This window comes from Scomber japonicus, chromosome 22 (genome assembly GCF_027409825.1).
Source record: "Scomber japonicus isolate fScoJap1 chromosome 22, fScoJap1.pri, whole genome shotgun sequence".
Classification (NCBI taxonomy): Eukaryota; Metazoa; Chordata; class Actinopteri; order Scombriformes; family Scombridae; genus Scomber; species Scomber japonicus.
In genome coordinates this window covers 2,672,771-2,689,194 of record NC_070599.1, presented here as the reverse complement: position 1 = coordinate 2,689,194, position 16,424 = coordinate 2,672,771, and the positions used below count along the sequence as shown (strand labels likewise).

Here is a 16,424-nt window from a genome sequence, read left to right as displayed (position 1 = left end):
CCAATTAAAAAATTGCATCTACTGTATCCCTAAAAACTCTTTCTCTCCTAAGCGCTCCTCTCACGATCCACACCAATGTTGACAGGATCTTTTAAGAATGGGCAGGTCATTTTCTAAGAGAGCTGATTGGTCAGGAGGTGGTGCTTTTGTACTCATTGATCTCTTATCCAGAACATAACCTGCTCCGGAGCAGGTTAGCCGTTCAACATAAGTTACCATGGTGATTTACCCCGGTAAGAAGTGAACCAGCTTCGTAGTACGGAAAACCCAGAGTTAACCCTGAAGTTACCTCGATAAGAGAAAATCCAGCTTTGTAGTACAGGCCTCTGGAGTTTGTTCTATGTTTGGGATAAACTAGATGTCCCCAGCTAATGTGGTGTTAGTGTGTTCATGGATGACTTACGCATCACAATAAACAGCATGAGTCAGTGATCTTCATGACAGTGAAGAAATGCATAAAATAACTTGTGAAGCTTGTTCATCAACCTGCTACATTTCTACAGTCTTTCACATTTTCATCACTACCTCTGACCAAATCTGCTAGCTACACAGATTCAAACAATAGCACTACTTCTTTTGGTTTGGTTCTAGGATTATAACCCAGTGGTTTTATATTGATATTCTCTGTGTACGCTCTCGCTCTCGCTCTCTCTCGTTCTCGTGAACTTCCTTGACTAGTTGAGTGGATGATTGTGAGTGTGTTGTTTCAGGGAGGGTTAGGACTAGGACACTATTACAGCTGCTTATAACTTTAATGTATTTTACTTATTTGTTGGATTAATGTTAGTTAGCTAGGCCTGTACTTCTATTATTTTTTATTTCACATTTTATCAACCATCACAGCTCAACTGGAAACACTAAGAGGGAATTTGATGCTAAACAGATTGTAAATGTGTCAGATATCACTTGATATGACTAACTCACACTGATGAAGCTCAATAGAAGATGATCATCTACTTTTAAATGAGTGTGTGGACACACTGTGGATTTTATCCTCCATCATTTCCATTGAAAGCTCATTTGAAGGAGATCTTTTAATAGTCAGTATGAACATGAGGAATGATTACAGAGAGGAAAACCTCTTTACTGTTCATATAGACACCTGACTGCTCTCTGAGTTAAAACTGTGAACTCACCCTTTAAGTAAGTACTAAAAAAGTGAGTACAACATATCAAATGTAAAGTGCTCATTAAGGGCAACAGCCTATTTTATATTGCTAAGCATATTTTATATGAATACAGATACATTCCATTTTAAGTAGACTTTAATGTTTTAAACTTGGGTACTTGTTGGGTAGTTGACTCAGCTGCATACTGTATGCTATGAGCTGATCCTTTTCTTTGTTTTAAATAAATGATGAATCTGCAAAGAAACTACTGGGATCAAATAAATGTGGTATAAAACCTCTGAGATGTAGTCAAGGAACAAATGCCAGAGAACATTCCCAGACACAGCTCCCTCTTGAGTCATACAGGCTTTTATGCATGTGTTTGCACATACAGAAGTATGTGTCTGCAGTCCTCAAGATCATTGCAAATTGCTGACCACAATGTTTCAAACTGAAAAATGACTGAAAGGTGGCCATCAACACGTGAAAATCAAGGACACAAATGACTTAAGTGAAAGAAATGTTGCTTTTATTCAATACAAGAAAAAAACAACTCTGATGCACACAAAGAGCTTGATCTGCTAAAAATGTCAACAAAAATACACAGTTTCAAGTAAAATCCAAGCCAAGGTACACTGCTGCTTTCTGAATGAACTCTTGCACTTCACATTCAGTGAAATGAGAGCGTGAGAGAACATCAACTACATGAAGTATCTCCTGTCAGTAGTAAGCTGGGGTTGTGGAACTGAAGGACAGTGATGGAAGCTAATAAAATGAAGTGTGCATGATAAAAGATGAATCATACTGTGTACCAACCACAGCTTCTGCTCATTCTGTCCTCAAGTCACCAGACGTACCTTTTATACTCTGTACCGTTCTAAACACTATGTAACAGAAAACATGTTCACATATGAAAACTATGATGATAGTAACAAGCTACAAAATGAGTCACATTACCACATCAGTAAGACTTTTTTCAACCAGATTTTGCCTTGAAAAATAAAAACAGTATGTTAGGAAGACAAGCATGAATATTAGGTTTTCATTTCATTTTCTGTTTCCAATCAGCAGAGATAGTGTGTTTGTGGAAATGGGAGTGTTCATAGAGATGAAAATACTGATGTTAAACACAGCATGTATGAACCACACTGTATTCACCATAGAAAACAAAGAGATGCTTTTGTATCTTCTAACTGAAACTAAAAGAAAATGTCATATTATTCAGAGAAAATATATCATAATAACAAGATCTGCATCTCTTAATTATGAAATAAACATCCTGTATGTAATAGACACTAATTATGATCTTCATCTCGTTATTACAAGATATTGAGACACAGAATAAAGATAAAGGGTCATAACTACAAGACAGCCATTTACTTTTTCTTTTTGTTCAGTGAAGCCAATACTCTGCTGTGGTTACTGAGATTTTTTAGATCAAGATGTCATATCTTGTTGTCTTGAGATAACATCCCAATACTGTAATTTAAATACTGGAAAATCGTGCAATTTTCTGATGATCATGATGTAATTACCTCTTTATATTGAGATAACAACAGTCAGTAATAATGGTAATATGAATATTTCAATGATTTGTCTGCCTACTCTTCACTTATTGATGAATGAATACTGATACTTCATAAAGACAGGGCTGGGCGATGTGGCTGATCAGTTATATAATATGTATACAAAATCAATCACATATGAAATGATCAAAGTCATTTTCATGTACTGAACTATTCAATTGTCTTGTACTGTATTACACAAACTCATCAACATGCAAAATAAACTTCATTTAAAACAAAACTTTTTTTTTTTTGTTAGCTGTTAAATACAATTTGCTTAAATTCTGAATTTGAACGATGACATTTTCTAAAACAAAAACACGGCATGACTGTATAATCACGCTACAATACCAGTGAAACAAAAATAAAATTACTTTGAAAATAATAATATGGAATTATCACCCAGCCCTAATTACAGAGTGGCATTTATCATCAGTGTTTCAATCATGGGATGAGTGTGAGCAGATTCCATACGTTCTCATCAACATCAATACTGTGACATTCCTACTGCTGATCACCAGAAAGAACAAACCCTTATAAATACAGTATGTACAAATATCAGTTTGAATAATAAATAGAGAAGGACTCTGGTCAATAACATGACTGCATCCTAAGGTATGAAACTAATTCTAGTGTTAGTGTTTTTGAGACTGTTCTGTGCATCAGTGTGATTCAGTTCAATCAGCAAAGCTTGATTCTAGTTCTTCACTGTAATATGAGCATGTAGAGCTTGTTCATGGTGCAAATAATATCTCTGTTCTTACAGCTAAACACACACAGTTTGCCCTAATGCTGGGGTTAGAGGAACGGTCACATGACCACTGGGAGCATGAATACGATAAGAATATGTTTGTATCCACACCTGACATTTTGCTTAAAAAAATGAATTAAAAAAAGCTTATTTATTGGTCAATATGCTGATTTTTCATGGACATTAAATGTGGCCTTTAGAATTTTGTATTTGTGGTGAACAAATGTAAATTCTGACCTGCTGGTGGCTCTGGAGCGAAGGTTAGAGATTCATCAAAAATATGTTTCATGAATTAATAAGCATATGCACACATGGGTTAGAGTTAGAGCCTGACCAATACATTGACACCTTAAGATCACAGATATAGTGATTTTGTCTGATAAGTAATGTCAGTGCAGAAATGCCAACAGTAGTTTTTTTTAATAGAGCAATGTCATAATAGGCACAAGTCTGCAAGTGACCCTCATCAAAAATGTGTATGTTCTACACATAGACTGTATATTTACATTTAAGTCAGAAAAACAAACACTGGCAGATTATTTTTTAACTTGGTTCCAATTTATAATCTCCTGGAATCTCAGTCAATGAGCAGCTCATGAATGTCAATCATTAATGTTATAGATACAAACCCACACAATGTCCAGGCAGTGCAAAGTAATAAGAAATATAAATCATTCTGATCCCTTCAAGTTAATACAAGATAGCGTATTAAAAACACAGTATCCATGAGAAACTGTGCGTCAGTTTTGATTTGGTACAATGTGTATTGATTTTAAGAGAAGAGAGCTTTGTGAATCAAAGTCATTCGTTCTGTAACAAATGTTATTAGCTGCTGAACCACTGAAATGTTAGCAGGAGATGGCCATGTAGGGCTGACTGTCCTAAGTATTGGTCAAGTTCTACAAAAGTCACTGTAATGATGGACTAAGCACGTGGAGTTTGAGATCTTGTGAAATAAATATAATGCAGTAGTTGCCTGGAAAGCATGTTCATTTAATGTTAAAGCTTAGTTCATTCTTTATCACCCCTTTGACTCAGACTGTAAAAGCTGATTAACAATCTCCTTTCACCACAGGGAACAGAGGAGGTAGCCATTCTGAACAAATCTCCCAGAGGGCCGTGTGCTGAAAGCTGACACCACTCTACACACTATACTGTCCTGTGGAAAATTGGATAGTTTACACACAACAACTTCAAACTGTTTCCAAAAATATGGGTCATCATTTTAAGCTAGCAGCTTTGTGAGCTCCTTAAACAACAAATGTAGTGTTAGTTTGTCTTTACATCATCTGCTGTGTCTGTCTAGTTATCTTCACAAGGTTCAAAGATACACTTTGTCATTTTGTTTGCTGACTCTGCAATGATCTGGGAGGAACTCTGGGGAATTGAGGACATTATTGTGGATAGTCGGATAGTGCATCATGCTGGTTGCTTTAAGATGTAGTTTTGGCCCACATTGATGACCTGCATTTTTAATTCCTGGCATCATAATAAAGAAGTTGATCTCCATGGGATGGACAGTGGAATAAAGGAATATTACTTACCAGCCTCCTACAGGCTGAGTGAGAACAGAAGCAGGCCTTAGAGATGCTTTCCCCTCCTGTATTATTAGTAAGAGATATTCAACAAGCTGTTCAGATGAATGGGGGCTCAATACTGACTTTAAAGCTAAACTAAGTTTGTTCACAAGAGAAATAGTTTATTTATTTTTCCTAAAAGGACCAGCCAATGCTGACTTCACAGAACATTAGTGCAGTATAGATACTCTAAGTCCAGTCTGTGCCTCTCATGTGTCATCATAACCTGATGTGCTAGTTGCTTTGTTACATGGAACCTTCTGGGAAGGTAATCTTGGAAAAGGGCAGGCACTTTAAAATAATCTCTCAGACGGACGGACGGGGAGAGAGAGAGTGAGAGAGTGAGAGAGTGAGAGAGAGAGAGAGAGAGAGAGAGAGAGAGAGAGAGCTGGATGCAGAGCAGCAAACACTGGCAGCTTATGTAACACCAGTGTATGTGACAGGAGGATGTCTGTCTGTCTGTCTGTCTGTCTGTCTGTCTGTCTGTCTGTCTGTCTGTCTGTCTGTCTGTCTGTGGCTTTCCTCACCCCAGTTCCTATGTTTTTAAAGGCCTGTGTTTTCAGAGATCAGGTATTTATCTTTCAGAAAATCAGATGCTTGATTGTGTGACTTGGATTACTGCATGAGAGACACAAACTGTGACTAGAAGTCATTTGAGAAGTTATAAGTGTGTGTACCAACTTCAACATGACAACTGAACATAGAAAATAATAATACTAATATGAACCAGGAACAACACAGGCTTATGTGCGTAGCCTCACATAACACTGTGATTCAAAAGCAGCAGAAGCACCTGCCAACACTTAGGGAGTATTTTACCATACCAGAAACAAAGTGGTCCCTTCACTTTTTGACAGAAAATGCACCATCATCCTTCAGCTTGTATCTGCAGCCATGAAAGCGTCCCAGGTGCTCAGAGGTCAAAGGGCAAGTCCATAATAATGAAACTAACTAAAAGCAGAGACAGTTTTTAAGAAAACAAGCAAACGACCAAAAAGTGGAAGTACAAAGGAGGAGCTTTTTGTTTTCTCCACTCAGTTTTCAGTTTTGTTAGTCAAAGGTACCATAGTTAGAGACAAGACTCACCATAAACTATCTCAACCTTCCTTTTTCTTGTGCTCGTAGCAAAGTCTGGTTGCTTCTTTTTAAATGGCTTCCATCCCAGTCTCTCTCCCTCTCCTCCACCATCCTCCCCCTTGCCTCTCCCCCCACCAGCTTCTCTCCTCCGGTCCTGGACAAGTCTTGTCTTAAAAAAGAACCACCGGCTGCTATCATCAGTCCCTGGCCCTGTTGCCCTGGCTGGGCTTGGACAGGCTGAGCCCGTGGGAACTGTTTAACATCCAACACATCTTTGTATTGAATCTCAGGCCTGATCATCCTCAGACAGGCCGTCCTGGTGATGTTGTCCAGTCCTGGCTGGAGCTCATAGCCCAGAATCTTCACTAATCCGCTCTGGAATGGCCGGATGGTTTTGTCACGGATCCTGTGGGCCTCCACAGGCTTCCCACCATCCCTCAGACAAACCCGGGCCAGATCGTCCCGTCGTATCCTAAGAAGAGCCACTTCTTGCTCCATCTGGTCATGACCAAACCTGTCAATTTCCTCCCAGAAGGTCCGGTTAAAGGCTTTGTATAAGTACCAGTCTAAGGCGTTCCACTGCCGCAGCTTCTCCCGCTGTTCCTCTGTTAGGGAAAGATTGGGCGGTGTCTTGGCTTGTGAGCGTGCACCTCTAATGTTGACACCAGCCACTGCTGCTGCTTTGCCCATCCAGCTGCCACTCATCCCTCCTGTGCTGCTCGGCTTCTGCTGCCTAGCGTTGAGGCTGAATGACACAACGGCATCCAGTGGCCAGCAGAGTGCATGTCTCAGCAGGATCATGGACTGGTCAAAGTACTCTGATATCAGAATCAGCTTAAAAGCTTGATGGATCATGGCCTCTCCACGCTGAGCCAAAACCACTGAGAAATTAGCGTTGTGGTCCATGCCAAAGTCAAACCACAGCAGGTTGCGGGCGTAGTGATTGTTGCGGAGACGAGGGTCATAGTATTTCCTTGGGTCATCAGCAAAATCACCCAAGCCTTTAGCTTTCCGAAAGGCAGGTGCTACTTCTTTGTAATAAGCAAAAGAGGACTCAGCCAGAGCCACTGGGTCTCTGATGATGGAGAAGAAGAAGGTGTCTGCAGGCATCACCTTTTCTACCTGAGAGACAGAAGACAAACTTTAACCAGTTGAGTGTTGTAATAACATACAATGAAACATAAAGATAAATAAATGTATAAATATAAAGACAAATACAAAATTATATACATTTTCGATAGATAGATAGATAGATAGATAGATAGATAGATAGAGAGATAGATAGAGATAGATAGATAGATAGATAGATAGAGATAGATTTTATTTTATTTTATTTTATTTTTTTGAACCTGCACATTCTCCCTCGTGCTCTCTCTGGTGTTTTCTTTTCTCCACACTGAGCCCTTGCAGCTACAGTGTGTAAACATGACTACAGAATATAACATCATCATTGTGTCAAGCACATATCCCACTTCTGATTAAATCACCTCTGGCTTATTAAATCTCATATGATTGCCCATGATGTGGAACTCGATGGCTCTGGGACCTCGGTAACCTTTGACCCTGTGAGCGTTGAAGGGCAGTGGGTAGCCCAACTGGTAGCCCAGTGGTAGGGCGAATCGGAGGTTGCGCTCCTCTCCAAAGCGGTAGAGCATGTTGAGCACAGTGCTGCTGGCTGTCTTGTGGGTCTTGAGGAACATGATGTGAGTGTGAGGTTGACAGGAGCCCAGAGAGGGCCCCTGAGCATCAGGGGATGAGAAGATGGAGCGAGCAGCTGGCTGGACACTGCTGGAGGAAAGATGAAAGGAGAATTTTACTTTGGTGTTCAAAAGCCCCTCACCCCAAAGAAAAAGTAGGAAATACATGTCATCAATCAAATTGGTTATCAGCTTTCCATAAGAATGGCAGTATACCAAAATTGCTGCATTATATTAAACCAACCCTAAAATCACCTATAATTTCCTGGTGGTTTATAATAATAAAATGATGAAATATAAAAACATTGTACTAAACTACTTCTTTAGATGTCAACAATGAAGCTTTAAGCTCAAATGTTTTACTTACATCTTGTCTTTTACTGCATCGTCATAATTTGACTGATTATCAGTTCTAGTCTCATTTTTAGGAGAATCATCTACAAATAAAACCTTTTATATTTTCTTGATCCCAAGACTAACCATTTCTTTAGTCCTGAGTAGTGTATGCTGACTTTCTCAAAGACACCACAAGCCTCAGAGGTTAAAGCCACAGTTAACCAAAACAAAAAGCCTGCAATTCACTTGCTGGGAGCTAGAGGCAATCCCAGCACATTAGGTGAGAGGCAAGTACCGATGTACACTGGTCTACCACAGTCTCCACTTAACTAAGATACATGGCATCGCATCAAAGCAACAGAGCAGTCATATACAGTCAACGGTGCTAGGGCTTCAAAAGACAGAATCCTTCTCTTTCTCAGTATGTATAGGGCAGAGGCCTGTACAACAGCTTCATTCAAATAATTGATATCATGTTTCTGTTTCAAAATAAACACCAGCTTTTTACAAACTCTGATATCAGCCTAAAGACTTTCATCAGGCTGTAGTATGTGAGTCATTTAAAGAGTGGTGTGCAGTTTTTATGCTCTGGCTGTGAACAACACCACAGAAATGCTTTCAACAGGCGGAGAAACTGCAACCTGAACTCCCCCTAGGGCCTTTGGAGCCAGATGTTTAGAGGATACAATGAAGGAGTTAGATGGAAAGCTTTGTAGAGGCCCTTGAGTGTGCATGTACTCTTATTCTTGGTTTGATTTCAAAACAGTAACAACATTTTTGTTAAGCTTATTCTGTAGACAAGATTCTACTTCAGGGTTGATGACTATGTTTAGGTTGAGTTCATTTTTGTTACACAAATGACACAAACTCATAAAGTGGGTTATGGCTAGAAAGGGGTCATAGTGTCTCAGCGTTATTGGTTGATATCTTACTTTGGGATTTAAGTAACTTTAATCACAAACATTAAAATACAAAACCTAAACTTCTTGAATGTATCAGTGTTGTCTTAAAATCATAAGCAGCTGTTCAAAATCATGAATCTCACCAGACCTCTGATGCCCACTATTGGTACTTAACAGTTTTAATACCATTTACACATCATAGTTGATACTGAAGAAGTATTGCAGTTGGATACCAAGCTGTGATAGGAAAGTTAACAATTACATTTACTGATGCACTGTACTAAAGTACAATTGGCAGGTACTTATAGTTTACTTGAGTATTTCCATGTGTTGTCCTTTATGCTTCAAATGTACAACATTTCAGAGGGAAATATTGTACTTTCTACTCTACTACATTTATTTAACAGCTTTATTTACTTTTCAGATGAAGATTTGACACAATGGATAATATAACACAATGGATAATATAATAAGCTTTTCAAATACTACACATTGTTAAAGATGAAACCAGTGGTTTCCAACCTTTTTGTCTTTTGATGTCTTACAAACTAACTAGCTTACTATATATTCACTGATCATCCAAAACATTAAAGCTACCAGTCTAATATTGTGTAGTAGTAGTTAACCAGCTGTGATCTATTGAGGCATGGCTCCACAAAACCTCTCAAGGTGTCATCTGGTGTCTGGCTCACTGAGACATAAGCAGTAGATCCTGTTAAGTAGGGCCTACTACATATCACACTCAGGTCTGGGAAATTTAGAGGCTAAAGCAATACCTTAAACTCTTTGTGATGTTCCACAAACCATTCCCCAACAATCTTTGCTGTGTAGCAGAGTGCATTATCCTGCTGAAAGAGACCACTGCCATCAGGGAAGACTGTTGCCATGAAGGGGTGTACATGGCAATATTGTAAAACAATATTTTTAAATAGGGGGTAGATGTCAATGTGACAACGGCTGTGGACCGTGGTCATCTCATGATACAGGCCAAGATCACCCAAAAGCCTTCTGCCTTCTGCAGTACTCCCTCACCCCGTTAGGATAGGTGCTGCCACACAGACTCCCTACATTGAAAAAGTCTTAGAATCTACATTCCTACTGGTTTCTGTGGTTTCTCTAGTTCACCATTTACTCCCTCAACTACGATTCATCTCAACAATGTTGTTCCACTCGTTCTCTCCCACACACCCTCAGATTTAACCTCAAGCAAAGCAAAACTGACCAACTTGGCTTTTCTCACTCATTTCTATTCCATTTAAATTTCTATCTGAGCCCTTTCAAACTCATTCAAATCTATAGAAACCAGGGGGCGCTAGAGAGCCAGCGATGTACTGTAGTAGGTTGTGTTTTCCATCAGCTCCTCCACTCCAACTTGATATAAGTATTTAACTCTCCTTTCCTGCACTTTTTGACGGTGAAATCCGTTTATAACACCTCAAAGAATGGTCAAGTCTAAGAAACCGACTCAGAAAACACCAGAACACAATCCGCCGACCGAGCCTGCTAATGCTATCGCTAGCGCCAGAGGAGGAGCCCTCTCCATCACCCATCCTGGGGGCCATTAGACGGATGGAAAACTCTATGAACGCGAGGTTTGACAACTTGGAGACAACTCTCGCTGGGCTTAAAAATGCCGTCGCCTCCAACACCTCTCGCATTATAAACCTGGAAGACTGGCACGGTGAGTTTGACGGACGCCTGGCCGAGCTGGAAAAAAGCCACGATGACCTGTGTGCACAAAACAAACTCCTGAAAGCCAAAGTGAACGATCTAGAGGGCCGCTCGAGGAGACAAAATATTAAAATTGTGGGTCTGCCAGAGAAAATTGAAAGAGGCTCTCCAACTACGTTTGTGTCTGACTTGCTGCCTAAACTCCTCGGAGCTGACAATTTCCCCCAGGGGATTAAAGTGGACCGTGCCCACCGCATCGGCGCTCCAAGCCAATGAAACTAACTAAAAGCAGAGACAGTTTTTAAGAAAACAAGCAAACGACCAAAAAGTGGAAGTACAAAGGAGGAGCTTTTTGTTTTCTCCACTCAGTTTTCAGTTTTGTTAGTCAAAGGTACCATAGTTAGAGACAAGACTCACCACAAACTATCTCAACCTTCCTTTTTCTTGTGCTCGTAGCAAAGTCTGGTTGCTTCTTTTTAAATGGCTTCCATCCCAGTCTCTCTCCCTCTCCTCCACCATCCTCCCCCCTGCCTCTCCCCCCACCAGCTTCTCTCCTCCGGTCCTGGACAAGTCTTGTCTTAAAAAAGAACCACCGGCTGCTATCATCAGTCCCTGGCCCTGTTGCCCTGGCTGGGCTTGGACAGGCTGAGCCCGTGGGAACTGTTTAACATCCAACACATCTTTGTATTGAATCTCAGGCCTGATCATCCTCAGACAGGCCGTCCTGGTGATGTTGTCCAGTCCTGGCTGGAGCTCATAGCCCAGAATCTTCACTAATCCGCTCTGGAATGGCCGGATGGTTTTGTCACGGATCCTGTGGGCCTCCACAGGCTTCCCACCATCCCTCAGACAAACCCGGGCCAGATCGTCCCGTCGTATCCTAAGAAGAGCCACTTCTTGCTCCATCTGGTCATGACCAAACCTGTCAATTTCCTCCCAGAAGGTCCGGTTAAAGGCTTTGTATAAGTACCAGTCTAAGGCGTTCCACTGCCGCAGCTTCTCCCGCTGTTCCTCTGTTAGGGAAAGATTGGGCGGTGTCTTGGCTTGTGAGCGTGCACCCCTAACGTTGACACCAGCCACTGCTGCTGCTGCTTTGCCCATCCAGCTGCCACTCATCCCTCCTGTGCTGCTCGGCTTCTGCTGCCTAGCGTTGAGGCTGAATGACACAACGGCATCCAGTGGCCAGCAGAGTGCATGTCTCAGCAGGATCATGGACTGGTCAAAGTACTCTGATATCAGAATCAGCTTAAAAGCTTGATGGATCATGGCCTCTCCACGCTGAGCCAAAACCACTGAGAAATTAGCGTTGTGGTCCATGCCAAAGTCAAACCACAGCAGGTTGCGGGCGTAGTGATTGTTGCGGAGACGAGGGTCATAGTATTTCCTTGGGTCATCAGCAAAATCACCCAAGCCTTTAGCTTTCCGAAAGGCAGGTGCTACTTCTTGTGCACAAAACAAACTCCTGAAAGCTCGCTGGGCTTAAAAATGCCGTCGCCTCCAACACCTCTCGCATTATAAACCTGGAAGACTGGCACGGTGAGTTTGACGGACGCCTGGCCGAGCTGGAAAAAAGCCACGATGACCTGTGTGCACAAAACAAACTCCTGAAAGCCAAAGTGAACGATCTAGAGTGATAGTGATTTTAATTATGCAGCCCATATATCAATGCAGAGAGTAGACAGGAGTCCAGGATGTCTTGTATTGAAAAGGTTTATTTGCTTGGCCAAGGAGAAACGAGCGAATCATCAGTACACATTACATGCTACTGACGCTTCCTTCATATTCTGAAGTTTTCCCCTCCGGGGATAGACTTTAAACTACACAGATAACGTCCATGGTTGAGCCATGCCCAAATATGGACAGGGCCAACACATCTACGATATACAGAATTTAGTGTACTGGTCTATAGACAAAACATTGCTTAGACAACACTCAGGACCTTTGTCCTACATCCAACACTATATCAAACTTCTGACTCCAGCTGCCTCGACTCCATTCAGGGAAAACAGTCAAACACATATCTGACCTCGGCTGCTATAGCAACCCTATCAGAAATGGCTCCTGTTTTCCCCAAAAGGAGCAGACACACAGAGACAGTGTCTAAACCCTATCATTTGGTGAGGCCTTGCAATGACCGCACCGCCTAGTTTGACCCAGTGCATATTAATGATGGAAAATTCCCTAACATAGAGGGCCGCTAGAGGAGACAAAATATTAAAATTGTGGGTCTGCCAGAGAAAATTGAAAGAGGCTCTCCAACTACGTTTGTGTCTGACTTGCTGCCTAAACTCCTCGGAGCTGACAATTTCCCCCAGGGGATTAAAGTGGACCGTGCCCACCGCATCGGCGCTCCAAGCAACCGGCCACGCATTATGATCGCCAGGATACACCACGACACCGTGAAAGAGAAGATAATCCGAGTGGCTCGCAACGATGGTCCGCTAAATTACGAGGGGCAGCGCATCAGCATCTTTCCAGACCTCACAGCAGAAGTGATGAAGGACCGCAAGGAGTTTGATGCAGTTCGACTGAAACTTAAGGAGGCCGGTATCCGACATGGGTTCCTGTTTCCTGCACGTCTGATTTTTACTCATGCTGATCAAACCAAGATATTTGAATCAGCAAAAGAGGCAGCCACCTACGCTGACAGACACATGCAGCCTTCAGCAGCTGGCGGTGCTGAGTGACCGGGTACCGCCAGCGCACACAGACTCACTTGCACAGGTGTGGATATTCTTACTAAGGATAGACCAAATGAACGGTGAGGCAAAAGCCAATGTGTTTTTGCAATAATTACAGAACCCAGACTCAGAGTTTATGTCCACTTATGTTCCCTTAAATTTACGACGTCTGTGTAAGGTCACTTTTAGTTATTGCTATCAGTTACTATGATTGGCTCATATGTTACAAAGACATTCGTTCTTGAGGGAAAAAAACAGAACACAAACAAACTTACAAACAAGAGTCACAGGCAGTCTTTAATTTTTTTTTTTTTGTTGTTACTTACTACTCTTCATGTCTCTTGTTTTTTCTTGGAAAATAGGTTTTAAAATGCTAATTACTTGATTTATAAGGAGTGTTCATAACTCACTAGCAGGAGGGTGGTAAGGGGCTGACATGGAGGATAAGCTGTTAGTTTGCTTTGTCAGGTGCTTTACTGCATGTATAGGCTCCTTTCTCAGCAGCTCCGCTGCCATGTGGGGTTTATATTACCCCTTTTCTTTGGGGGGGGCAAAGCAGGGAGTTTAGGGGGTATTTTCTATCAGTTTGGTTCACGCTGTACTCATTTTATTTCGTTTGAATACAATGGCATCTTGCATTTTTATGTTGTAGGGGTGTCATGAGTGGCCCAACGAATGATCATATGATGAATAACATTATTAATCTAACTTCTTGGAATGTCAGAGGTTTAAATAACCCATCGAAAAGTGCCAAGATATTCTCTCATTTACTTGATTTGCATGCTGATATCTTGTTCTTGCAAGAGACACATATTAAGCACACAGAGGCCTCAAAACTTAGGTGTAGCTGGATAGGACAAATCTTTCAGCCAAGGCACGTGGTGTGGCAATTTTAATCAAAAGAAATATTCCCTTTCAACACATCTCAACTAAATCAGATCCAAATGGTCGTTTCATAATTGTGACTGGCAAAATTTTGACTGTTCACGTTACCCTCCTTAATTTATATGCACCAAACTTTGACAACCCTGGTTTTTTTCAAGGTGTTTTCCGTCTGATACCTGCAGTGTTGGGAAAGTTCACATTCTACATGAACTAGTTCAGTTCATAGTTCACACATTTTAAAATGAACTAGTTCAGTTCATAGTTCATAATTCCAAATTATGAACTAAGTTCACAGCTCCAAAAAATGAACTAGTTCAGTTCTTTTTTTCAATACGTTGCGAACTATACTATTTTAAAATTGTTGCCACAGCCAGCAATTATTTCATTAGTTTAACACTGAAACTATGTGTCAGATTTCATCCGTTAGATTGTTCCCTTCCTTGTCGATTTTCTCATAAAAAAATCGCTAAGATAATTATATGATACCTCCTTATGTCCACATGCTGCTGTCGCCTCCATGCTGTTTTGTTTTGTTTTGATGACGGCAGTGCGACACTGGCTGCCGTTGCCTTTGGTTGCCAGATCCACTCAGGTTGAGCTCTACTCAACTGTGGCTCTCTCGCACTTGTTAGAATCTGGCACAGACAAAGAAGCACACGCAACGGTTGGGCAACACTTTACTGCGGTGTGTTTTTTGCCTGAACCTTATTGAACGAAATTAAAAAAGAGCGAACGTGACGTTCACAGACACCAGAATGAACGCGTTCATAGTATCGTTCATCAGGCAGAAATACCGTTCGTTCGTTCAAGTTCACCAAAATTATGAACGAGTTCATGAACTTTCGTTCAATGAACGCGTTCATGCACAACACTGGATACCTGATCTAGCAACAACCAACTTGATTGCAGGTGGTGATCTCAACTGCGTTTTAGATACTTTTTTGGACAGGTCCTCACCCCGCCCAGTTAGTCCTTCAGACTCCACAAATGTGCTAAATAATCTGATGAAGTCGCTTAATCTGGTTGATATCTGGAGGATTCACAATCCTACAGAGAAAGAATATTCTTTTTTCTCACAAGTTCACAATACATACACAAGGATTGATTACTTCTTAATTGATTCTAAGTTGAAAGCAATTACTAAATCATCTAAATATCACAACATCTTAATTTCAGACCACAGCCAAGTTTTTGTCGGTATGGACTTTGGGTGGGAAAAAACCCCACCATAATTGGCGATTTAATCCAAGTCTTCTCAATGACAAAATATTTTTGGAAAAATGCTCACTTTCGATAAAGGACTATTTAGCTTTTAATGATACAGGTGAGGTTTCAGACTCAACACTGTGGGAGGCCTTTAAGGTTGTGATAAGAGGTTTTGTTATATCCTATGAAGCTGCTCAAAAAAAACAGAGGAGACAGAGGTTATCAGTTATAGACCCACAGCTTACCCTCCTTGAAAAACAGTATCGAGAGGCTCCATCCTCATCTTTACTGAAGGAAATTGTTAAGTTAAAGCATGAATATAACTGTATTCTCTCTCAACAAATCAATACTTTATTGTTGAAAGTGAGGCACAAACAATTTGAGCTGGGGGATAAACCTGGCCCTCTTCTCTCACGCCAGCTACGAGGGGCGCAGGCTAGCAGGGCTATTCACGAAATTAAAAGTCAGACAAACTCTATTGTTACAGACCCTGTTGAAATAAATAAGTGCTTCAGGGACTTTTATGAAAATTTATATAAATCCCAAAGCTCCGCAACAGAGGATGATATTATTCAATTCTTGCGCTCCCTCCCGCTTCCTAAAATAGACTGCGACGCGCAAAATGAACTCAATGCTGAAATTACATTACAAGAGGTTGTCACAGCTATAAATGAATTTCCGAGCGGAAAGTCACCTGGTCCTGATGGCCCTGGCATTGACTTTTATAAAGCATTCATTGATGATGTTGCCCCTCTATTACTGAGAATATTTAAAGAATCAATGAGGAATAAAAAATTACCAGACTCATTATATACGTCAAACATCTCTTTAATATTGAAAAAAGATAAAGATCAGACTGATCCATCGTCTTACCGGCCCATTGCTCTTCTCCGGAGTGACCTCAAAGTGTTTTCCAAAATCTTAGCTAATAGATTGAATAAACATGTTGCAACTATTATACACCCAG

General features: G+C 41.0%; 2 protein-coding genes across 2 annotated transcripts; both read right to left on the bottom strand.

Annotated features, from left to right (window-relative positions):
* Positions 1–6,094: 6,094 nt before the first annotated feature.
* On the bottom strand, positions 6,095–9,901 carry LOC128384358 (galactose-3-O-sulfotransferase 2-like). The gene is made up of 3 exons (XM_053343910.1): positions 9,819–9,901; positions 7,567–7,867; positions 6,095–7,201 (listed from the first exon to the last, which is right to left on the bottom strand). Exons 1-3 carry the CDS (start codon positions 9,899–9,901, stop codon positions 6,095–6,097), a joined length of 1,491 nt encoding a protein of 496 aa, XP_053199885.1.
* A 1,207-nt stretch (positions 9,902–11,108) lies between these two features.
* LOC128384357 (galactose-3-O-sulfotransferase 2-like) lies at positions 11,109–13,029 on the bottom strand. Its single transcript, XM_053343909.1, has 3 exons — positions 12,949–13,029; positions 12,190–12,268; positions 11,109–12,127 (listed from the first exon to the last, which is right to left on the bottom strand). The coding sequence occupies exons 1-3, from the start codon at positions 13,027–13,029 to the stop codon at positions 11,109–11,111; spliced, it is 1,179 nt and encodes a 392-aa protein (XP_053199884.1).
* Between the last annotated feature and the right edge of the window lie 3,395 nt (positions 13,030–16,424).